This window comes from Ammodytes marinus, assembly GCF_949987685.1.
Source record: "Ammodytes marinus genome assembly, chromosome: 4".
In the NCBI taxonomy this organism is placed as follows: Eukaryota; Metazoa; Chordata; class Actinopteri; order Uranoscopiformes; family Ammodytidae; genus Ammodytes; species Ammodytes marinus.
Window position 1 is genome coordinate 4,878,813 of NC_137233.1, and position 24,999 is coordinate 4,903,811.

At 39.4% G+C, this 24,999-nt stretch overlaps 1 protein-coding gene across 1 annotated transcript; it reads left to right on the forward strand.

The window, feature by feature from the left end:
* The first annotated feature begins 1,772 nt into the window (after positions 1-1,772).
* Positions 1,773-15,685, forward strand: ahcy (adenosylhomocysteinase). The gene is made up of 11 exons (XM_080025590.1): positions 1,773-1,876; positions 5,670-5,860; positions 7,893-7,968; positions 8,592-8,744; positions 10,261-10,373; positions 10,944-11,151; positions 11,448-11,535; positions 11,914-12,031; positions 12,491-12,613; positions 13,253-13,324; positions 14,266-15,685. Exons 1-11 carry the CDS (start codon positions 1,849-1,851, stop codon positions 14,395-14,397), a joined length of 1,302 nt encoding a protein of 433 aa, XP_079881716.1. The 5' UTR covers positions 1,773-1,848; the 3' UTR covers positions 14,398-15,685.
* Positions 15,686-24,999: the final 9,314 nt, after the last annotated feature.

Genomic DNA, 24,999 nt, shown 5'->3' on the forward strand with positions numbered 1-24,999 from the left:
TGAAATACCTAACAACAAAATATGTCTTTTTATATTATATCACTTGACAATACAAATATGTTGGTATCAAAAATAAGGTATTTTCCTCTGAAATTTTAATCGTATCATAATTGGATAAAACCCAAATCAATTTATTTCCAATCGAGTATCAACATATCAGTATAACATTTAGTTGTGAAATAACATGTGCTCGGACCTTTAACCAGTACGGCAGGAAATACTGGATGGTTGAAATTGGGCAACAGCTATTATTAGTATAGTACACACACACACACACACACACACACACACACACACACACACACACACACACACACACACACACACACACACACACACACATACACACACTCACACACTTCAGTATATTTTTATTCATTTATTTTCTTAGCCATCTATTTAAACTGTTCATAGCACAGTGTGCAGTTGTTTAAAGAGTTTAGCTAACTTGTTCTTCCTTTGATATTGCGTCATTAAGCCATTATTAGTCTGTTCAACATTTTTTAGACTACATGGCAGCGTCATTATATTTCCAGAGACTCACAAAGCAACAAGTCCTCCTATTGTTGAACTGTATCTCTCTAAGGCAATAATACACGTGCTAACATGTGATGATAGTTGTGTGAGCCTTCAGCCTAGTAGGCCTACTAGTCTCACAACAAAACAAACTAAATTAATCATAGTAATTATCAAAATTACAGTAAGTTTGGGGCGACTGTGGCTCAGGTGGTAGAGCGGGCTGGCCAATGATTGAAGGGTTGGCGGTTCGATTCCCACCCTGCCACTTGTGTCATGGTTGTTGTGTCCTTGGGCAAAACACTTCACCCACCTTGCCTCGTGTGAATGTCGATAGTTAGCCTGCTGTCGGTGTATGAAGGTGTGTGTGAATGGTAATGTGTAAATGGTACAGGTCTCCCTTGAAAAAGAGTCTCCGGTCTCAATGGGATTTACCTGTATAAATAAAGGTTAAAAAAAAAAAAATTAGGCTACAGGCAAAACTCTGCTTTGGTTGATGGTGCATTTGGGGACTCAAGGCCAAGCTGCATATTGTGTCTGTCTGTGTGACTGTTGGTAAATCAGCCTTGAATCCAGCTCCGTCTCCATGACATCATGTTATGGTGAAATATTCTCCAGTTTCAAGTAAACATTCACTTCTGTTTCACAAATCACAGGTGACAAAACTTGCAGTGCAACTGTTAGTACAAGAAAGAGTTATTATCATTATGTAATCAAATGTGTTGTAAATGCTTTTGTAACCTCTAAAACTATTATTTAACTAACCACATAGGCTACAGCTCTGGAAAAAAATAAGAGACCAGTCTTGATTTTTCTTCAATCTTCATCTCTACATAACTTATTGAAAATGCTTTTAATGACAAAAAATTTATTGAAATTTGATCAAAATGTTGTCAGTAGCTTATATTATAAAACCAAAATGTTAATTCTACTCAAACATATGCCTAAAAAAGCTAAAACGAGAGACACTGAACATTTGAACTGGTCTCTTAATTTTTTCCAGAGCTGTAGAATTAGGAGTGTCTTTGTTAGTTTACTTATCCAAGCAAAAAACCCAGACCAAACGTGTTCTAACCAAACTACACTCCCCAAACTGCACCTCGGGTTCTGATTGGCTGGTATCAACCGCCATCCAATCAAATCAGTCCTTTAAGGGGCGGGAGCTGCCAACAGCCAATAAGAATCCAGAATCGATCTGCGTGTGTTTGAATGAGGTTGAGTATATATAAAGCGAACCGTCATGTGCCCGTCCCTCCCTCTTTCTCTCTCTGATCCATCGGCTAGGCTGTTGGTATTCTCAGGCTCACCGGAACAAAACACAAGACAACAACCATGTCCGAGAAACTCAACTACAAAGTTGGTATGTGTCAACAAATTCATTGTTTTAAAGCGTGTTTACAGAATACGTTTCATTGTGGGAAAGTGGCGGTTTGCTAGCTAGAATGTTATGAAGTTTACGGTAACGTTAAATGCATGTAGGCGTAACGTCAACGGTTTTCAAACGGCAGCCGTATGAAGTGTCAAAACATAAAAATGCAACAAAAAAAATCAATGTACATTCATGTGAATTGTTTGAGACTGCCTTGTTAAAAGTGTTTGTGTTGTTTTAGCTGTATTGCTAACGTTAACTTGCTAGCATATTGTAAAGTGTCTGGTGTTGTTTTTATTTTTCTCCTATGTGCCTAGCCTGTGTGTAGTTCGTTGCAGTAATTGTAGCTTTTTGCTTGTAAAGTTCAACTTTTCGAAACTCTCACTTTGCTCAAACATGAGAATGAATCGGCATTGTAGCAGGTCTACTAGCCGCAAGCATGGTCTGTACAGTAAGAAGAAAACCACGTCCAAAGCTTATGGATATTGTAGTTCATTGGCGGAGAAATAAGCGTATCACTCATACGATTTAATGTGTTTACAAACTACACTTCCCATGATGCCTTGCGTGCGCCTTGCCGCCAGCTTCTTGCATGAGTGACAGGAGCAGACTGAGACGGAACTGCACACTGTGTGCAATTTTGCATACCGTAGTAAATCTGGGATTACACTACACGTGGTGTATATGTAACAGCTTTCAGAGAAAAATTATTTTGATTTAATGTTGAGGTGAAGTTTTTAATTGGAGTAAACGTATTTTTTTTTATTGTTTAATGTGCGATTATTTTCCCTTGGAAATTGAGAAAAAAAAATCTGAGGGGGGAAAAAAACTTAAAAGAAAATTATATAAAAAAATATAAATACAAGAGGACAGATGCATTTGACTCTATCATTGATAAATGAATTAAAATCCCATTCAAATGAGAAACTAATTTCCTTAAAAAAATTTGAAATGGTCAGTTACTATCCATTTAAAAAATACTTCACAATTGTAACATTGTGGTCGTCCAGTGAACATTTGTCTGTGACTGCTGTGATGCCTGGTGTGTAACTTGTGGAGCAGCTGCTGGTTATATAATATTATATTATAATAAAATTATAATATTGGACAAAATTGTGACTTGCAATATAATAAATGAATGGTAGAATGAGTACTTGCTAGGTTTTTTTGAAAATATTAAGTAACATTGAGCCAGTTTATTGAGCTCTAGAGACTGTGCTGCTTGGTCAGTAAGTTGTGGAGCAGCTGCTGGATAGAGAAGCAGAGAAAGTTACACAACATTCTTCCAGCAGAGATAGCCCGGGGCAAAGTCCATACATTCCCAAATGACAGCGGGCATTAAAGTCAAGCCACAGAGATGGATATTCATCATGACAATATCACTCATTCACTACGAGGGGTCAATCAGTGCCAATTTGTCTAAATGTTCTATTTCGCTTTGTTGATGTTAGTGGATGTGCAGCTCAAGTTTATAAGGACACCTGACCTGATAGAATCTAGACACCAAAGAGTTTTAGGGCCACAGAAAAAAAAAAAAAAAAAGGGTTAGTTTTTTAATATTTTATTACATATACATTTTTTTTGTGATTGACAGTCATTTGTGCTTTAGTTTGTTATTCCATCATAGCTGCAAAGGCCAGTTAATCAACAGAAAATTAATTGGCAGCTCTGGTAATTATTATTTGACTAAAAGTTTATTAAATTAGGCCAGCTAAAGCCAATCTGCAGCTAGATCGCGGATACATTTTTTTTTTTTTTAGTATTTGAAAGAAAATTGCTGAGGGTTTCTGTGTGACACTTTAGTTTTGGTTTTGAACAAGGCATATCAGTTCTTTATGGGCTCTGTTATATCATGACCTCAATGGAGCCTGATTTGAACTGTACAACACAAAGTTCACCTTCAGTCATCTTGAGGACACTCGTACCTGCGTCCATGAACCAAAATCCATTTGGTGGATCGACAATAACACTTTATATGCCAATACTGAATTATTTAATACATAGTTTCAGGTGGGATTTGAACCCCAAAACCTGCATCCCTTAAAGGCCCTGGCAACCCAAATTCACTAAATCCTAAATTGTAACTATGTTATTTGGGGGGTTAAATTAATGTTAATTTGTATATTAAAGTTTTTAGGAATATCTCTCACCCCCCCCCCCCCCCCAAACATACTGTCATGTCAGTTGGTCGACCATTTGAAAAATCCCGATTTGAATATTTCACTCCTCGCATGATCGCGTCCCATCTGATGATAGTAGTGAACGGACCAGGGTTTGAGTTCAGTGAGTATCATGACCTCATGGTGAACTTGTGTTGTTTCCTAATCCTGCCTGGCTGCTGCTCATTCAGCCCGCTGCCAGTTCCGGGCAGTGTGTGTGTGTGTGTGTTTGCTCAGGCCAAAGCCCCTGTGATAGGGGTGGCAGAGGGTGGGATGTACTTTGGGACGTCCCTCCTGAACCCTGATGTAGTTGCACCATCACAGGAATGATTATTCAGAGAGATATTGCGGTTACGATTTGATTTGCAAAATAATTTCCTTAAGTGAAGCTTCAATTAAATCTTCCCTGTGTCTGTGTAAGTGGTGTTTGAAGGTGCAGTCAGTGACTCTGGAGAACGCTCGTTGTCCAAATCAGTGAATATCTCTTCACAGACAACTACCTGTCCGTACTGTGTGTGTGCAGTAAAATAAATCTGGTGTTATTAGACTCTGTGAACTGGTATGTAAAAGAAGGGAGCCCACCAGAGCTAGCAACATGCCCGTTTACAGAGCCTAGGCTGTGTATTACAAAAAAAATCTCCACCAAATCATAGTATTGCTTGTTGATTGATTGATTGATAGATTGCCAGTTGGGGTGTTGCAGCCCAACTGTAGTGCTGCAGCTGTGTCATAAGGAGCAGAGAGAGACAGGTGGTAGTCTGCACTGAGACTCACACACACTGAGGACTCAGCATGAAACCACACACACACACACACACACACACAGTTCAGTGTAGCTGTGAGGTTGTAAATCACCCAGTGAAAGCTGTTGTAACTGTCTGATTAATCCGTTAACAACTGGCATGAATGAATAACCGGATTTCCTTTTTGAATTAACAATCAAATGTATTTTATATGGGGCTCCTTAGCTCAGTTGGTAGGGCGTCCCCCCCCCATGGGCCTCGGCCGGCAGCGGACTCTGCATGTCACTCCCCTCTCTGCCCCATTTCAACTCTGTCTCTACACTATCAATACCGGTTTGCGTTGTTGCCTTTTGACGTGGCCACTCTTCCACCACAGGCATCATACTGTACCTTGTTGTTTTCTATGTAAATCTATTGTCAGACCTTATATACTGGCCTGATATTTCTGGCTATTCCAATGTGTGTTTGTTGGCATTTACGTTGTCGCCTTGGGGGCAATTTTTGATTAGCGAGTGTTACTAGTACAAAAAGGAACATGGCAAGAGTTTGAAAAACCATTTACATGATTTTCGTACTTGTTATCCTATTTTATTTCTTTTTACTATGTTATCCATTTGATTGTTTATCGTGTATGCTCATCGTCACTGTAAAATGAGGGGAAACATTTAGTGAAAATAAAGTTATGGAATTGAATTTATTTTTAAAGATTTATTTTAGACAGTACAGAGTTGAAATTGGGAGATCCACTATGCCACCAGAGCGCCCAAATTCATATTTTTGAACATTGTTTTAATATATCCCTCTCTCTCTCTCACTCTCTCTCTCTCTCCCCCCCTTGAGCATTTTTTTAATCTATCTCTCTCCCTCTCTCCCTCTCCCTAGCTGACATCAGCCTGGCCGAATGGGGGCGTAAGGCCATTGACATTGCAGAGAATGAGATGCCTGGTCTGATGAAGATGAGGGAGCTGTACGGCCAGTCTAAGCCCCTGAAAGGAGCTCGCATCGCCGGCTGCCTCCACATGACTCTGCAGACCGCCGTGCTCATCGAGACCCTCACCGCCCTCGGAGCTGAGGTGAAGTTTATAAGATGCACATTGACATTTAGGCAATGACAGAATACACTAATGAGATAGGCTATATTTAATCGTCCAGAAAAAAGATTGACTTGGAAAAAATGCTTTAAAAAATAAAATGATTATATCAATAGCCGTATACAGTGCAATATATGACTATAAATAAAGTTTGATTGATTGATAACAAGAAAACTATGTAGTTTACAAGACAAAAATCACTCTTGACATTTAGAAAAAGAAAGCTAAGGCAAAGAAGCACTCTTGTGAGGTGCCACAAGTAAAACATTTTGGGGCGACTGTGGCTCAGTTGGTAGAGCGGGTCGGCTGATGATCAGAGGGTTGGAGGTTCGATTCCCGCCCTGCCACCTGTGTCATGGTTGTTGTGTCCTTGGGCAAGACACTTCACCCACCTTGCCTGGTGTGAATGTTCGATAGTTAGCCTGCTGCTATCGGTGTATGAATGTGTGTGTGAATGGTAACGTGGGAAAGGAAAACGGGTCTCCCTTGAAAAAGAGTCTTCGGTCTCAATGGGATTTACCTGTAGAAATAAAGGTTAAAAAAAAAAGAAAAAGAAAGAAACATTATTTAAAAAAACCTTTTCCACACATTCATTTCAAGCCTTAGACCCTGAGAGACATGTTTATTGAACTCATGTATTGCAGCAAACTGTGTGTGTGTGTGTGTGAGACTGTGTGTGTGACTGTGTGTGTGTGTGTGTGTCTGGTGTTTTCTCCCACCCTCTGTCCCCTCAAGGCCAGGCGGTGGGCTGTTATGTCGCCGTTATCTGTCCGAGCAGAACTGGTTCCATCCTGAAAAACCAGCAGAGAATAAATAACCTGCTCCCTCTCTCTCTCTCTCTCTCTCTCTCAGGGCAGACCGTAGCCCTTAACCCCTTAGCCCATTCCATTACTTATCTCCTGCTGGCCCCGTGTCCATACTGACAAAGTTAATTCTGGTTTTCTGTCCATTTTAAAAGGTTTATTGGTAACACTTTACAATAAGGGTACATTAACGACATTAATCTCTGTTCGCTGATTGGTCATGTAAAAATATATCCCGAGAAACTGTCCCTTTTATTAAAAGTGCTTGTAAAATGACCAAGTAATTGAAACGTTTCTACAAATACACTACACATCACCTTTTTAAAACATCATTATGTTTGAAGTGTTTAACCCATTGATGACTATGGCAATCTAGGATGCATGTCCTTAATGCCTGAGGGTTTTCTGAAAAAATAGTACGAATTGTCAAGTCTACCAAAACCTTAATATCTAAGCCTGTGTAGCACATAGAAACATGAAATAAAATACATTTAAAAGTTAAGGTTCACAGGTTTTATTTAAACATGCTCCCTTAGCGCTTACAAACCAACAAATATTTCTAAAAATCGTCAAAATTAGATTAATTAGAAAATTATTAAATATAGTTAATAAATAGATGCAATGTGTTGTGTGATTTTCGTCAGTAGTCTATAGTAGACCTTGATTCTGCGCACCAAACGCCACTAACTGTTCTGTCGCCGACATAGCTGGCGTATTTTTTTTATTATTTTGTTTATTTTTTTATTTTTTATTTTTTTGATTGACATGATTTTCGGCAAACCACACAACTTTTGGGTGGTCACGTGGTCTTAAAAAAATCAGCAAAACCCACCTCATGTGTATTTGAACCAATGACAGTGCATTCTATGCTGGGAATGCCATGAAAATTAAAAGTAAAAGTAATAATGCTGCGCGACGCAGCATCAGGCAGGAGAGCCAATGTGGCATTGCGCAGCAGCCGTCATCAATGGGTTAAATTGATTTTGCTTGATTCAAAGCATCCAGTCAATACATTCTTAAGTTCGTATACTAGTAAACAACCAGATGTTTTTTTGCATTCCCATGTAAACAGAAGTCTACGGGACACATAAATAACGATGGGACGGTAAAATGCTCAATGAGTCTAAACTCTGTAGTTTATTTATTTATGTTCTGACCCTTATGTTCTCTCTCTCTCTCTCGCTCTCTCTCTCTCTCTCTTTCTGCTTCAGGTCCAGTGGTCCAGCTGTAACATCTTCTCCACTCAGGATCACTCTGCTTCTGCCATCGCCAAGACCGGAGTCCCAGGTAACACTCACTCACTCACTCACTCACTCACTCACTCACTCACTCACGCTCTCTCTCTCTCACACACACCCCTTGTGTAAACTATTTGACTTATTTAACAGACAGGTTTGGACAGGACACCGTTTTCCTATTCTGCTTCATCAGTGTTGGGTGGAGACTTGAATTAAAAGCTTGTGAAAACATCCGTGTTAAAACCCTTTGGTGATCAGACATGGACTTCAGTCTTTTTGCTTTGTGTCCAGGTTGTTTTCTAAGCGGACAGTTTGTTTTTACACCAGTTAGTAAACGCTGCCATGCTGAGAAATACAGAGAGAGTTTTGTAGGAGCTGATATAGGCTTAATCAACTTGGTGTCAACTCATTTGGCGATGGCTTGAATGGTAACCGACATAATTTTATATGGAAAAAGTTACGCACTATAGCTTTAAAAGCATTTGTCTACCCCTCTGTTTGTAGTCTATGCATGGAAAGGAGAGACCAGAGTTTTGTAGGAGCTGATAATAGGCTTAATCAACTTTGTGTCAACTCATTTGGCGATGGCTTGAATGTAACCCAACATTAATCAATATGGAAAAAGTTACGCACTATACCTTTAAAGCCATGTATGTCCTTGTTTTCCCTCAGTCTATGCGTGGAAGGGAGAGACCGACGAGGAATACATCTGGTGCATTGAGCAGACGATCTACTTCAAGGACGGCCAGCCCCTCAACATGATCCTGGACGACGGTGGTGACCTCACAAACCTGGTGCACACCAAGTACCCCAAACTGCTTGCAGGTCAGTTTACACACACACACACACACACACATGCATGCAGACACACACTCACTCATGCACACACATGCATGCACTGATTGACTCACTCATGCACACACTTATGCACTCACTCACTCACTCACTCACTCACTCACTCACTCACTCACTCACTCACTCACTCACTCACTCACTCACTCACTCACTCACTCACTCACTCTATACTTGTGAGCACACTCATTGACATAATGCATTCCCTAGCCCTTAACCCTAACCATGAAACTAAATAACTTACACTAACCCTAATTTAAAGCGTATTCGTACCTGAACCTTAAAACCTAGTGTTAACCCTCAAACAGCCCTTTAAAGGCCTGTCCCAAAGTGAGAACCGGCCAAAATGTCCTCACTTTCCCAAAATATCCTCACTTCTTACGACTAAAACTCAAATTTGTTCTGCAAAAAATAGTTACACAAGTGTAAACACACACACACACACACTCTGTTTTATTAAAGGAAGCTGCTGTTTTCGTCCCTTGAAGTAGGATTTAGGAAAAGGTTTAAGATCTTTGATACCAATAAAAGTTGATCCTGAGGTTTTTAAAGGGCTTTATAGAAGCCTGGCCGTGAGCGGTTAGCTGCTCCTAAATCTAGACATATGGAATTATTATTAGTTTACGTTTTGCTATTTTATATCCGGTGCATCCCCTTTTTCCTGCACAATTCAATAGTCCCTGTGTTCTAATCCCCATACTTCCATACTATTCAGTATGCCAGAAAAAGATTAAGGATGTCCCAATACATGCACGTCAATTGCAGTATGCTGAAAATACATAAATGCCCCACTAACTCCAATAGAATTTTGCAGTATTTGTCTTTTATTCTTGACATTTCTCGACATAATGAAAATAAAATCTTCCTTATCTGTTTTTTTTCCTCTCCTGTGGCTCTAAAACTCTTCTGTACTTTAGTATGTAGTGTAGTAAAAAGAAGTATGTGATTTGGAACGCAGGGTAAATGTTAAAGAAGCAGTAAAGTTTTGAACACTAGGTGGCAGCAGTCTACAGACATGTTGGGTTGTAAAGCAACTGCAATACATTTATGTGAAATCATTTTTAAACTTCAAATTTACAGTTAATATTTACATACACATTCCAGGACTGCACTATTACTGGAAGGACACACTTAAGTTGAACGCATTTCTAATGTTCAAATTTTTTTTTTCTTAATTCTAAATTCAAAACACTTTTTTGTCTTATCACACCTTTTTTATATTACTCTCTGAAACATGCATAAGTGTCGATGAGTGTCCAAGTATTTTATAACCTCTTCAACTCACTTTCCTTATAGATAATCAAGTAAATCGTTTTGAAAAAGTACAGTTGATATTAAATTTTTTCCATATCAATCACGTGTACAACGAAATTGTACACAAACACAAAAAAGCCAAAAAATAGTGCAATAATTTCCGTGACATTTGGTTTTTTGTTGAGAAAGTACAGATAATAGAGTTTTTCCATAATCGCGTGTCATTGTGTTCCAGGTATCCGTGGTGTTTCCGAGGAGACGACCACAGGCGTCCACAACCTTTACAAGATGCTGAAGAAGGGAGAACTCAAGATCACCGCCATCAACGTCAACGACTCTGTCACCAAGGTACCAGGATAATACTGTGTGTGTGTGTTTGTTTTTTTCTTTTTCCCAAGATTTTATTCAATCTGATAGAATACAAGGAACCACAAAGTGATACAAGACATACTCGAGACATTAAACATATGTGATGAACTAACATATAAAGAAGAAAATATATAATCAAAATGTTAAACTCAATTGGGCTCACGCAGCACACTCTTGATTTTTAATTGATAATGTTAAATATATTTTTAACAAATATAGAATAAATAGATAAATAATTCTATGACAAACTTAATGTCAAAATCTCCCCTAAAAATAAAAACAAGACCGGCCTATATATTAAAGCTTCTGGGTTCTTAAAGTCATACATGTATCTGGAAAGTGCTGTAAAAGTCCACCCAATTGTACTCTTATGAACCTGTATTAACCCTTCTGTACTCTCTCTCTCTCTCTCTCTCTCTCTCTCTCTCTCTCTCTCTCTCTCTCTCTCTCTCTCTCTCTCTCTCTCTCTCTCTCTCTCTCTCTCTCTCTCTCTCTCTCTCTCTCTCTCTCTCTCTCTCTCTCTCTCTCTCCCCCCCCCCCCCCACCCAGAGTAAGTTTGACAACCTGTACGGCTGCAGGGAGAGTCTTATCGACGGTATCAAGCGCGCCACTGATGTCATGATCGCTGGTAAGGTTGCCGTGGTAGCCGGGTACGGAGACGTGGGCAAAGGATGTGTCCAGGCTCTGAGAGGGTTCGGAGCGCGCGTCATCGTCACGGAGATCGACCCCATCAACGCTCTGCAGGCAGCTATGGAGGGTACGTTACCGTGGGGAACAATAGGCTACTGTATAATTAAGGGGCTCCGAGGAACTTTCAAATATTTCTGAAACAGTCTAATTTTTCCTCTGATGATCATAAATGACATGTAACAGCAAACGAGACCAAGTTAATCGGCCTCATGATAACAGTCTCTGTGTCTTATCAAGGCAATTAAAGAGTAACATAAGGGTTAAAAAGGAGGATGGAGTTTTGTCTTTAAAATGGCACCTATTTGATAATTCAATAAAAGAGTCCACAATCTAAAGCCCCCTTCTCTTTGTGTGTTTGTTCAGGTTATGAGGTGACCACCATGGACGAGGCCTGCAAAGAGGGAAACATCTTCGTCACCACCACCGGCTGTGAAGACATCATCATGGGACAGTACGTTTTTAAACAACTACAATATTCCTACTAGAAAATGAGTTGGTAGTTTTACAGTAGGTTTCTGTTTACTCAAATCGCAATCCATTGAATTTTTCTACTTGAACTGAACTGAAAATGTATTATTGGAGATAGCCTGAATTGTCTATTGTACATTCACTTATACAACGAAAACAACGACATTGTGTGCCACAACTGAATGTACATTTGGACATAATCACAAGTAAAGTTTAAAAGGAAAAGCGCAGACATTATAAGAAGGAAAAAAAACACTTACCCATGGTATCTCTTATGTTTTTTGCCACTAGTTCTTCAGCAGAAGTTGAAACTTTTGTATGTTAATAATTGTGTTTTTATTTATTTTTTATTTTTTTCCAGTCACTTTGAGTGCATGAAGGATGACGCCATCGTGTGTAACATCGGACACTTTGACTGTGAGATCGACATGGCGTGGCTCATCAAGAACGCTGCCAAGAAGATCAACATCAAGCCCCAGGTAGGATGACTGAGAGGGCTTTATTTAAAACATACAGGAGGAATTTATACATGGAGACAGAGCGGAGAATTATCCAAATTGTCAAGCTGGTCAAATATATGGCCATTTGTATTAAGTTATATTGTGCTTTGTTGGTATAGGTCATGTCTGTGGGAATGGTAATACATTTTAAAATTGTAGTTTTGTAATAGTTTTTATTATTTCAAAAGTAAGACAAAAAAACAATGGTCTAAATGGTGAAAAAAGACAAAAAAAAAACACGCATCTCTGGAAACTGTTAAATAAAAAGTTAAAACATGAAATTTTTTCAGTTTCAACTAAAGATGTTGATTTCAGTGTGTCCCCTAAACAGCAGTCCTCCTCTCCCTCTCGATGTCCCTCTTGAGAATGAAAGCACCTGTATAAACGAAGGTTAAATAAATAAATATCTAAACCTCCGTCCCCCTCTCCCTCGTTCAGGTGGATCGCTTCCTGCTGAAGAACGGTCGCCATGTGATCGTTCTGGCCGAGGGCCGACTGGTCAACCTGGGCTGTGCCATGGGACACCCCTCCTTCGTCATGAGCAACTCCTTCACCAACCAGGTACATATACGTGTGTGTGTGAGAAAGGGATAGATAGTCAATATACTCTATATATGTACTGAGTGATATGGGCTGCTATATTATATTTAGTATTACTAGGTTTGTACTGTTTTTCTGGAGGTATAGATGAAGGTAGTTAAAGCTATAGTGTGTAACTTCTGTCGCTCCCATGAGATTTCTGAGTAATAACAACAAGGTCAATATACTCTATATTATTATATTTACTATTACTAGGTAATGTGTGTGGGAGACACATAAAGGGAAAGATGGCTGTAAAAATCATGTAGTAATAACTGGAATGTCTCTTTAGTCAAGCTGTAGCAACAAGATAAATGTACATCGCTTGACTTATTCCTTCAGCTATTAGGTTATTAATCTCGGATGGTAGGCATTTCAAATGACATTTTTTGACAGTGCTTTTACATGATATTGTGCTTTTGACATGTAACATTTTGGAAGGTGTTGGTGTGGATGTGGTAAACTGCAAATGAATTGTCCTTCTTGGGGTCAAAAAAGTTGTCTAATCTAGTATAACACTTACGCTGCATCCATTCTGCTTTATTAATGTACATATTGACATGATAACACTATAGCTGCATCCATTCTGCTTTTACTAACGTCCTCTGTTCTCTCCTGTAGGTTCTGGCTCAGATCGAGTTGTGGACGAACACGGCCAAATATCCCCTGGGAGTTTACTTCCTGCCCAAGAAGGTCAGAAACATCACTATGACTTTACACTGTGTTTTATTATTCACTGAACTGGTTTTCAAACACTTTCAAAAAGGCCAAAAATTATACTTTCTAGATCTGAAATTGAAAAAACACATTCTAGTTCTTGATGTAGGTTAAAAATGGCTATATAGTCACCTGAAGGCCGAACATGCTCATGTTATAAGCTATAGCCACCTGACGCCACCTTTTTTAAATGCATACAGTGAGTAGTTAAGGCAACAGTGTGCAGCAGAGTTAGCAGGGGTCATACAGCGGGCAGGGATTTTGAACTCAGCAGAGACCAAATACAGTGACTGAGCCTCTGTTGAGTGCAGTGAATTAAAGGTTCAGGGGCTCAACAGTGAAAGACCCAGGAGATAATGTGAACATTTGGGCAGCGGGGTTATGTCCACAAAGGCCATTTTTCTTCACTTCACTTCACTTTCTTCTTTTGTTCACTAAAATACTTCATGAAGGCTACTCGGACAATTAAACTTTTTTTTTTAAATTAATATTATTTTTATAAGTGTTTTGGCTCAAATATGATTCAATAAGACTTTGGGCTTGTGAAAACATTTATTTACAAAACAAAAAAAAAGTATTGAGTTATAAAAAGTTTGTCGGACAAAAAAAATAATAACTATAATTTGCAGAATTAAAAAAAAATATATAAAAAACCTGAACCAATCTTGCTCCATATTCAACCATTCTATCTCTCCTTATCTTATTTTTTTTCCATCTATTTTTGATTATTTTGAGTATTTATGTACCTTGTCTCCTTAATTTCTAGAGTTTATTTGTTAGCCTGAATATGAATTGATTGTGATTATTGATAGGGGTGGAACTCTGTAGAAGTCCATTGGGCTTCGTTCCCTCCTTGCACCATTAATTGTTAATGTGTGCTAAATAAATAAACTAAACTAACTAAACTATCTCCACAGTTGGATGAGGAAGTGGCAGCCGCCCATCTGGACAAACTGGGAGTGAAGTTGACCAAGCTGTCAGACGCACAGGCCAAATACCTGGGCCTGCCTTCAGAGGGACCCTTCAAACCTGACCACTACCGCTACTAAACCCCCCTCACTCCCCCCTCCCTCCCTCTGTCTACCAATGCTGTGGCTAAGGCTGGTGGTGGTGATTTGGTGAAGCAGTATTTGGTGGGTGGGTGCACAGAGAGAGGTTTTTTGGCCAGGTCCCACTATACTCACAATGGGTGGCCATTTTTTGGGGATTTTGGACTTTGAAATGTCAAACTTTTCAGGGATACAGACAGAGACAGTTTTGTGTTTTGTTTTGAATACCATATCAAGTCAGGTTTATTTCACATGTTAAAGGTGATTTTAAAATGGCGGAAGTTTGGTACCAAAAACCGCGTGTTTTGCTTTTTACTAAGGTCTAGCGTGAACAATGTCTTTCAAAAAGCTAGTGTTAAATCGCTATTTTTTTTTTGGGAGGGGGGATTTAAGACTAACTCGCTTGTTCCCGAAAAACTGCCTTAACCCAAAGCTTGTCAGTAGCCTTATTTGGGCATTTGTGGACTTACAAATCTAGGTTGTCCATACACACACACAAATGCGACATCCAACCCTGTGTTATAACTGAAAATCCCTTGACAAACACACACTTGAAATCTCGAGTCCTTTGGCCTTTCTCTCTCCTCTCTCATCAATACTCTGCAACTGAAATCCAATCAAGTGCTACTGTGTCATTCCCTGCATTGTATGGTTTCAAATAACTAAACCATGCAATGCTTTTTCAATGGGAGCTACTCCCTCCATCGAATACTGTTTACTACAATAGTCCTGCCAATAAAGCTTTTGTTTTTTTGAATTAGAAATCAAGGCAAACTGTTAAGTGTACAAGCAGGCTAGCACTTAATAAAAAACGACCCAAACTGTAAAAATATAACTGGACATCATGGAGTGCTGGCTGTTACTAGGTTACTGTTTATCAATCGACCTGGTTTAAAAACACACACACACACACACACACACTAACACAGACGTAGACAGAGTTGCCAAGGGAACCACCAAAGCACCATATCATGTCTTTGCCAGATTTAACAAAAAGTCTTATTTTGAATTTTCTTTTCTCCGTTGTGTCGCGTTCTTTTCTTGTTGTGATTTTTAATATAATTTGACTTGAAGGGCCAAAGCGTGTGCACCCACCCACCCACCACCTCATGATTATTTTTTTTATAATAAATAAATTCCTATTGTAGCCGATTCGGGGCGACAAGCTAGAAAGTGGTTCAACGGTTTAAGTTCAGAGCTCAGCTGCTTGTAAGCGATAGAATGATGTCGAAAAAAAACTATCAAATGTGAAAATGAAAAAATAAAAACATCTTGACTCTGGTTTGTTTCTCCTCGTATATGGTTTTATGGCACCACCGTCAATGCACTTAATTGTTTTCTAATAACTAGGCGAACATTATTTTAGTGTTCATTCATTAAGATATAATAAAATTGCATGAGCTAGACGTGCTTGGACGTTAACATTCAGAGATTTTCTGAGTGAATAGACAGGAACTGGTATATTTTTGAAATAAAGTAAAAATATATTGATAATAGTAACTGGGTTGTTAAAGAAACCGATTGCAAAGAACCAGCACTGGTGGCACAGAAAATGTTGGGGATCTCTTCTCTGAAAGGAATATTTTGGAAAGGAAGCTTCTGTTTAGCCCCTCAATCCAATCCAACTCCCCCCGGCCCCCCCCCCACACACACACACTGCAGCAGACTGTCTCTCTCACACGCACGCACACACACACGCACTGCAACAGACTGTCTCTCTCACACTCACACACACGCACACAACAGACACTGTCTCTAACACACACACCATCTGAACCTGAACACTGATAAAATCTCCTGCACACGTCCCCGGGGCACCAATCACTCGCTCTTATTTTATTATAAAAACTGAGTTAGCCGAGAAAACTCAAAGCAGACGTCACAGCAGCTGATGTGGTTCAGATGTGAGGGCTTTAAATCAAATTCAAAACCTTTCTGAAAGGATTCTGATTGGATCAAAACTCTTAGAACCTGGATTTAGATAAAATAGTCCCTGGGGTGCTCCGGTGGTGTAGTGGATAGAGCGCGTACCATATTGGCTCCGGCCTTCGTTGCAGTGGCCGCGGGTTCAAATCTGACCCGTGGACCTTTACTGCAGGTCATCCTCTCTCTCTCTCTCTCTCTCTCTCTCTCTCTCTCTCTCTCTCTCTCTCTCTCTCTCTCTCTCTCTCTCTCTCTCTCTCCCCATTTCAACTCTGTACTAACTAATAAAGCTTGAAAATGCCAAAAAAAATCATCTTAAAAAAATAGACCCTATCAGGCAAACAGAGGAGGGATCTGAGCCCATACTATCCAACATAGCTGCTGATTGACCTGACCTTATAGCTTTATGTTTATCTAGAATATGAATGAATTTGTAGAGAAAAATGGTTCAGTTGTATGTCCTCCATTAAACCTAGGAATTAGCATTTTGTGGAGGAAAGATCGTAATGTATGAATAAATACTCTAGTAATTTGCCCACTTGATAAATGAAAGGTGGAGTCAGCATTTATGGAGAATGCTTGTTGTCAATATCAGTGAATATCTCCTCACAATCTGCTACCTGTCTGTCATACACATACACGTCACACACACTAATCTCTGTAAACTGTTATCTAAACAAATCATATGTAGCCAGCAGAGGCCCACCGTAGCTAGCAACATGCCTGATTTCAGAGCCTAGGCTATATGTTAAAACTGGATTTATTCCGGCCCATACAGGTAGCATATTGTGAGGAGATATTCACTGATTTTGACAAAAAGTGATTTTTTTTCCACAAGCGTTCTCCAGAATCCACCTTTATTTAGATCTCATACAGGTTAGCACTCTGTTTTACAGATGAAGTTTTAATGATGGAAGACTCATGCTCACAAATCAGTAAATATAAAAGGATAGAATCTACATAAAATGATGAGATGGAAATTCGGCAATCGCCTCTGAAATGCAAAATGATAAATGTAGCAGCAACAAAAATAAACAAATATGCTCTTACAGTATACTCACTCAACAGTGTCTGAATCTATATTTCCCAATGTGCAGTCACCAGCTTTGTGTCACTACACTCCTGTCTCCACTAGGTGACAGTGTGTGCTCTCTAATCCTAAATACAGACGTTGCATAGACAGAGGCTACGTTCCAATCCCCATATCCCCTTGAGCATGGTATAGGAAAAGATTTAAGAACAAAAACAACAAAAGTGTTTCCAGCATTTCTCTGGATCATCTGTTCTCATTTTGACCGTTTTTTTTCTGTACATTTTCTGTTAATTCAACACAACTGGACTATAATTTTCATCATGGTTGTATGCCACCTTATATATATATATATATATATTTATATATATATATATATTTTTTTTTATGAGTTCCTGGTCTCGCAAAACTAGGTGGCGTTGTCTGGCAAAGGGTAAACAGTGTCACACACACACACACACACACACACACACACACACACACACACACACACACACACACACACACACACAGGAGGAGGTCAAACTCTTTCAGAATGAGTTTACTTTTATTTAGTATGACAGTATTACAAATACTTTGACATTTGTATAGAATGAGTATTTGCTGCCAGCAGGTACATGAAGGGTTTTATTCAAGTCTATACTTTTCCATAGATTTCTGCATATGGCGATCCACCCATTCCAATCGAAATTTCTCGGGCACCCAAAAATAAACAGTGCCCAGCCAGATTTCAAGTGCCTTCCGCACCTGCAGAGAGAAATGTGCAGCTTGTGGTTACTGAGCAGGGGTGTGATGAGCACAGTTTAATTGACATTCAAAACTCCATTCAACTGATCTTCAATTCTAAGACCGATATCACTCACATGTTAGGACATGTACAGTATGTTCCCCTATGATTCTCCTTTCTAGTAACCTTCTCATACTGTACTTGTCAGGTTTCTCTCCTTAATTGATGACGTTATTAGTTATTACCAGTTGCCACACAAAGCTCACTTCTCAGCACTCTTTTGGGTTTTGTCACTTTGTGCAAATAAATCTAAACTTATCACACAGACTCCACTGGCAAAGTAAAAGACTAACACAGATATATATGAATCAGTGTACCAACCTGTCCAGACTCCGGTATTCCATTACGCAGCCATTTTACAAAGTGCTCACAGTTGTTCCCCAAGATGTTGTAATTCTGTTTCGTGCCGACGAGCGCTAAGGCCTCTTCCACTATGAGGTCAGGCTGCCGGGGATTGTGCTGTCCATCCAGACTGTTGTTGACTCGCCAGGTGGAATTTTGCACCACATCACTCAGCTTCTCTCTCTTCACTATGGCCTTTTTATTTGGGGCAGAACCAAAACTGCCGCTGCTTGAATGCTTTCGATCACTGTGTCGGTGCCGTTGTGTGCGCTGTAGGTTGTAGCTTTTGCCTGCTGTGATGATGAAAGTGTGCTTGTGTGTACATAGCAGCTGTTTGTCGGAGCTTGTTGTGCGTTTTTTTTAAACTATTCAAGTATTTAAACAACGTCGTGCTCAAGATCCTCTTAGGCCGGGGTCTGAGCCAGGTTATGGGCTTGATGCTCGTGTTCTGCGCTCCCAAACACAGGCCCGTATCTTTGATAACAACATAGTTATTCCACTCAAACAACGATAGGATGTAGCTTGTAACTATAGTACCCGTCTACTCTTATCAGTACTGATGATTAGATGGTCTTCAAAATGTCGGCTGCATACCTTTACTTTGTATGTGTTGTCCGAAACCTCAATCCTTTTAATCCAATGTATTGTAGGAATTTCCAACATATTTATGTTATCTTATATTAAAAGAAACTGCCAAAACTGACATTCAATGCCCTGTGTGTGAACTACAGGATGGAAGGAATACAAGAATGGCAAGTTATATGTGCCATAATGACATTGCTGACTTTCTGCCTTGTGTTATAGGAAAGAAAAAAGACACTGAAGCAGCGATGTGATGGGTTTCCGTTGCTTCTGAACTGAAAAAGTGGACATTCCTTCTGTAGAAGGAGGGTGGATTCAACTGCTGTCCACTTAAGAAAAAAGTGCAAGTACTTAAATTGTGACAATTTTCTGATTAATGGTGTTTCCCCTAAATGTAGATTGTGCAAGCAAGCAAGCGAATGAAATAGGTCTGCTTTGGACATAAACTAATTTAGTTATGCCTTTAAGACAACATAAGATTTTGTAAGGAAAAAAAGTATGTAAGATTAAAAGTTTAAAGGACTATTTTGATAACTAATAGGTTTCCTCTTTTATGCATTGAAAAAAGTATGTTTAGGGTTATTTCCAAATAAAAAATACAACTAGTGTTTACCGGTTTCAAATCAATAAAAGATTGTGTTGTTGCTTTCTCAGCCAAAAGGAAAGCAAGCATGACTGAGAATTATCACTTTAATGATTTTTCAGACAGAGATTTAGTGTTTTAGATATTCCCAAGTAAAGAAGGTTAAAGATAACTAAGTTAATAAAGTTAATAAAGAATAGATATTCCCAAGTGAAGAGGTATTAAAAATATTGATGAAATAGTTGTTGATTAAGTAGGATTTTGAACCAATCTTATTCTCACACTTTCAGAATACCTGAGTTTTTTTAAGGGTTGCTCTGTACATTTTACCGATTCAGGAAATTGGATTTTTTTGAAAAAAGGGTTAGCATTCTAAATTTATAAACCGTTTTGGGGTTTTGTTGATAAAAGGGCTGGGAGAAAGCCACATGTTTGTTTGTTCCTGTTTGAATACAATTGCTCACACAAAGTGAGAATCTTATTTTAGCTGAATTTTTAACTTAATGTGCTTCCTTTTTGTGTTTCAAATAGGAATTTGAAAAAGGAGGGAGAGGTTAAGAGAGCACATTAATTTAAAAATAATAGAAGTGCATGGTAAAGAGTTTAAGAAAGCACGTTAATTAAAATAATATAGGAACAGGTTAAAAAAAGAAAGGTAATAATTACAATATTATGAGAAGGCCACATAGAGAAAACACTACAACAAAGTGAGTTTAAAAAGAGAGGATGATCAAAATACTTAATATCCATTTAAGTTAATAAGTAAGTTATAAGTAATTTATTTAGGGTTCAGGATCAACACTCCATTAAATAAAGTAAGAACAAAACATACTTGTAGTGTGTTGTTAATGTCATAATCCATAGCTGTTCCAAAAAGTATTACTGCACAGTTGACATCAAGTGTGATTAGAGTACACGTATGTGTATTGATACAGTAAACCTAGGTAACAAAATTAAGTGAGACAAACACAAACTCCCCAGAAGTTATTTAGAAGTGTGTCAGGTAGGATTCCTTCCCTATCTGTCTTTCTCTCTGTCTATATCTTTTCTGATGGCCTCGATGAAAGAACTAGGTACAGAATCCTGCTGTGCAGATTGGGAGAAATGTCGTGCTGAGATCTGATGCTAAGCTACGCTCTCAACTCGTGCTATCAGCGTGATGTCACTGCCGTGTCCAAGTCGTGATGTCACAGGACAACTGACAGCCGAGACCGAGAGGGGGTCGCTTTCGCAACTACACAGCCCAACCCAATCCCAGCCAGAAACCAGGGGTCGCCAACTCGTCTCATCCAGCTTGTGCAGACAACTTCACAACCAGCGAGAAGGGTGCCACCTGTCGGCCTGGAGAAGCAACTCGACACTGGTCGACGAGAAGTCGCCAACAACAGAGAATCGAGATGCAGTCGTCAATGTCGTCATCTGGAAATTCGAGAGGGGTCGCTCTCGTCTCCCCTTCAAGACGATCGAGTCATGCACCAGTCATCAATACCCAGCTAAGGCACCAATGCATGGGTGCACTGGGCTTCCCCACCGCCTCCCCAGAAATGGGGGGAGGCTGTTGTGTTGTGCTTTTCGCACAGAAAGAATTGCCTGTTTAAGCAATTCTAAAAGTATGCTCGTGTCGTTTCTCGCAAGTGCGCGGGTATTTGCGGGACTGGACAATGGTCCGAAGAACGAAGACTGAAAGACAATTATGAAAGTCATTATATGCTGTTCAATTATTGTTATTGTTGTTGAATTTTAAGAGGGTCTAATAGGTTTTATTAAGTTTCATACTATATAGTAAACAGTGGCCACTGTCGTTTTATTTTGTCAAAGTTTATCATTTTTGGTTTGTGATTTTTGTAGAGTTTAGGGGTTGTGCATTTTCCATGCAGGATAAATGTTGAAATTCTTTGGTGCACCGTATTTACGGTGCAAGGAGGGAATATGTAGGAATTTCCAACATATTTATGTTATCTTATATTAAAAGAAGTCAACACAGAACTTTGTGTTGACCAGAGTTTAGGGCAAGAAAGTCACACAGTGACCTTACAGACCGCAACAACAACTGTTGCAGACACAGCAGAATATAGGAACACGATTGCAAGACCTGGCTTCTATTAAAAGCACACTATTGCTAATAAGGCTTGATATAAGATCTGACACACACCCCCACCCCACACACACACACACTCACACAGTCACCCACAGACACACATACACACGCACTCTCACTCACACACACACAAACATACACACACACACACACACACCCACCCCACACACACACACTCACACAGTCACCCACAGACACACATACACACACACTCTCACTCACACACACACACACACACATGCACACACACACGCACACACTCTCACCCTCACACACATGCACACACAGACACACACACACACACTTGCACACACACACACATTCACACAGACACACACACATGCACACGTACACAGACACACACACACACACAGACAGATAGTGTATTTAACCAACCGCCTTCACTAGATCGTGGCCTTGGCCTTTGCCTTTGTGCCGCGGGGGCGGCTTCTATGCCCGAGGAATAGAGACTGCTGAGGGGAGACTCCTTACCCCCAAAGTTAAGGCTAGATAACTAGAATAGGGTGAGATAAGATCTGAACTATTGTAATGAATAAGTACCTTTGTGTTCATAGTAGAAGTTGTCTACTAAGCTGATATCCTGTTATGTCAACCTTTGAATAAAGTACCCTGTTAGACCGATCTCCTACTTCTCCGTGTCTATCTGAAGCCGGTTGAGATGTCTCCTTCTCTCTCAAGTAATATCAAATGTAGGTAAACAATTGGCCCCCTCGGCCACGATGACAACACATTGTTTACACTACAGTATCCACTGCAGTGGAAGCTCAAACCGCTATTATGTCTACTGTAAACTAAGCAAAGTGTTTCACAAAAGTTTTAATTCAACCCACTTCATTGTTGTTTAAACAATCCCATAGGCTACATTTAATCCCCCTTTTCCAATGAAATACTCATATATTAGTTTATGGTTACCGTGGTAACTGAGCCACCAGAAGTTCGCTCTAGACCTGTGCACATTTGCATACTTGGATTTCAAACTGAATTGAGTGGAGGCACAGAGGCCAAAGTCTCAGCCCCGCCCCCCCCCCACCCTCCCTTTTCTTGTTCCTCAGGGCTTAGATAACAAAGATTGTACACACACACACACACACACACACACACACACACACACAGACACACTGGCTCTGAGGCTTCTGCAAACATATGACTTCACTTTTGCTATCTGAATCACCTGCTCCTGAATCACTGATCCCTGAAAGTGAGATATGAGTAAAGGATGAAGCATACACACACACACACACGCGCACACACACACACACACACACACACACACACACACACACACACGTGTGAATGGTAACGTGCATGGGAACAGGTCTCCCTTGTAAAAGAGTCTCCGGTCTCAATGGGATTTACCTGTATAAATAAAGGTTAAAAAAACGTTATTTTAACTGAAATGTATATTTACTGATTTGGACAGTTCATTGTTGTTTGTAATTGGGTTTGCATACTTGGATTTCAAACTGAATTGAGTGGAGGCACAGAGGCCAAAGTCTCAGCCCCGCCCCAAAACCCCCACCCTCCCTTTTCTTGTTCCTCAGGGCTTAGATCTATCCAAAAAAATCTATCAGACAGCTTCAGCTAATTCAGAACGCTGCTGCTCGAGTCCTCACTAGGACCAAAAAAGTGGATCACATTACCCCAGTTCTGAGGTCTTTACACTGGCTTCCAGTCACTCAAATAATTGATTTCAAAATTCTGATGTTGGTTTATAAAGCACTAAATGGTTTAGGGCCAAAATACATTACTGATATGCTGATAGGTTATGAACCGTCCAGAGCCCTTAGGTCGTCTGGGACAGGTCTACTTACAGTCCCTAGAGTTAGGACTAAACGAGGAGAAGCAGCTTTTAGTTTTTATGCACCAACAATCTGGAACAAACTCCCAGAAAACTTGAGGTCTGCTGCAACCCTCAGTTCTTTTAAATCGAGTCTGAAGACTTTTTTGTTTCCATTTTAACCTGCAATTTTCATTTTATTTGCTTCTTTTATCATGTTTTTAAATTGAGTTTTCATTTTTTTATTTGCTTCTTTTATTCGCTTTTAAATGTCTTCTAATGTGTTTTATGTATTCTAATCTTGCCCCTGTAAAGCACTTTGAGTGGCCTTGTGTCTGAATTGTGCTATATAAATAAACTTGCCTTGCCTTGCCTAGATAACAAAGATTGTACACACACACACACACACACACACCTCCACACACAGACACAGACTGTTCATCTGCTAGTTTAGTTTCTTTTTCTGTTTTATTACTTTCTGTAAATGAATAACTTGCGTTTTTTTTTTGTTTTCTTTGATATTGCATAAGAATGAACATTGCCATCCTCTTTCATTTAGAACTCCCTTAACCTTCAGTATTGTGGTCATATTATCAGATTTATAAGCTCAATAATAATTCATTTATTATTAGACTTTATAGTGATAATTCGACTAGTTTTTTTAAAATATTGATTTATTTATCTGATCACTGGACTAATCAACATTAAAGATAAACCATTGATAAAACGAGACAAACTTGGTATTTTGGCACTCCAAAGTGGAGCGCTGGTGCCCCGACGTATAACTTTAATACATTATTAAGGTATTCATTTTCATATAATTTCTAATAGCAAAATTAATCTGAATGACCTGTAACCTCTACAATGTCATATACATAGGATACACTTCAACAATCCAAAAGAATGAAAAACAATCGTTATATCTGCTAGACAACAATGTCAAATCCCTTATAACGTGAGTCTGGGGGGTAAGCTGGAGGCCAAAGGGTCGCTGAGGCAGTATTCAAAGACATTATTCAAAGACATTAAAACACAAAGCAACAGTTTCAAAATAATAAAAAAGCATGCAGTAAAACCAAGGGTAAAAACACAGCAATAAACAAGTAAAAGTGGAACATTAATAGAAATCCAAAGTGAAAGCATGCTACAACAATACAATTGACCTCCGCCTCGTGACACCAGTGGGGGATGCGAACACAGGCAGGGGGGGGGGGAATAAAAATTAAAAAATGTCAGCTGTCAGTCACATTGGTATAGGACAGAGCAGCAACAGTAGCATGTGGAGGAAGAAACCGAGCTCATACTTCCCAGTTCCCCCTCAATTATTTTTCTGCAGAGGCCAGAAGAACAAAAATGTGTCAGCAAGTAATGTAAGGAAATCTCTCAGTAAGTGTGTACAAGAGTTGACCTCATTTTACCAAAGACCCTTATTGTCTCGCTTCTTGTAGCCACCTTTTCC

What these genes read in the sequence shown, in the direction of transcription:
- ahcy (XM_080025590.1), top strand. Translation starts at nt 1,849, where the DNA reads ATGTCCGAGAAACTCAACTACAAAGTTG. An exon ending in GAAGACATCATCATGGGACA is followed by an intron (nt 11,536 to 11,913) that starts GTACGTTTTTAA and finishes ATTTTTTTCCAG; the next exon opens with TCACTTTGAGTGCATGAAGG. An exon ending in AGATCAACATCAAGCCCCAG is followed by an intron (nt 12,032 to 12,490) that starts GTAGGATGACTG and finishes TCCCTCGTTCAG; the next exon opens with GTGGATCGCTTCCTGCTGAA.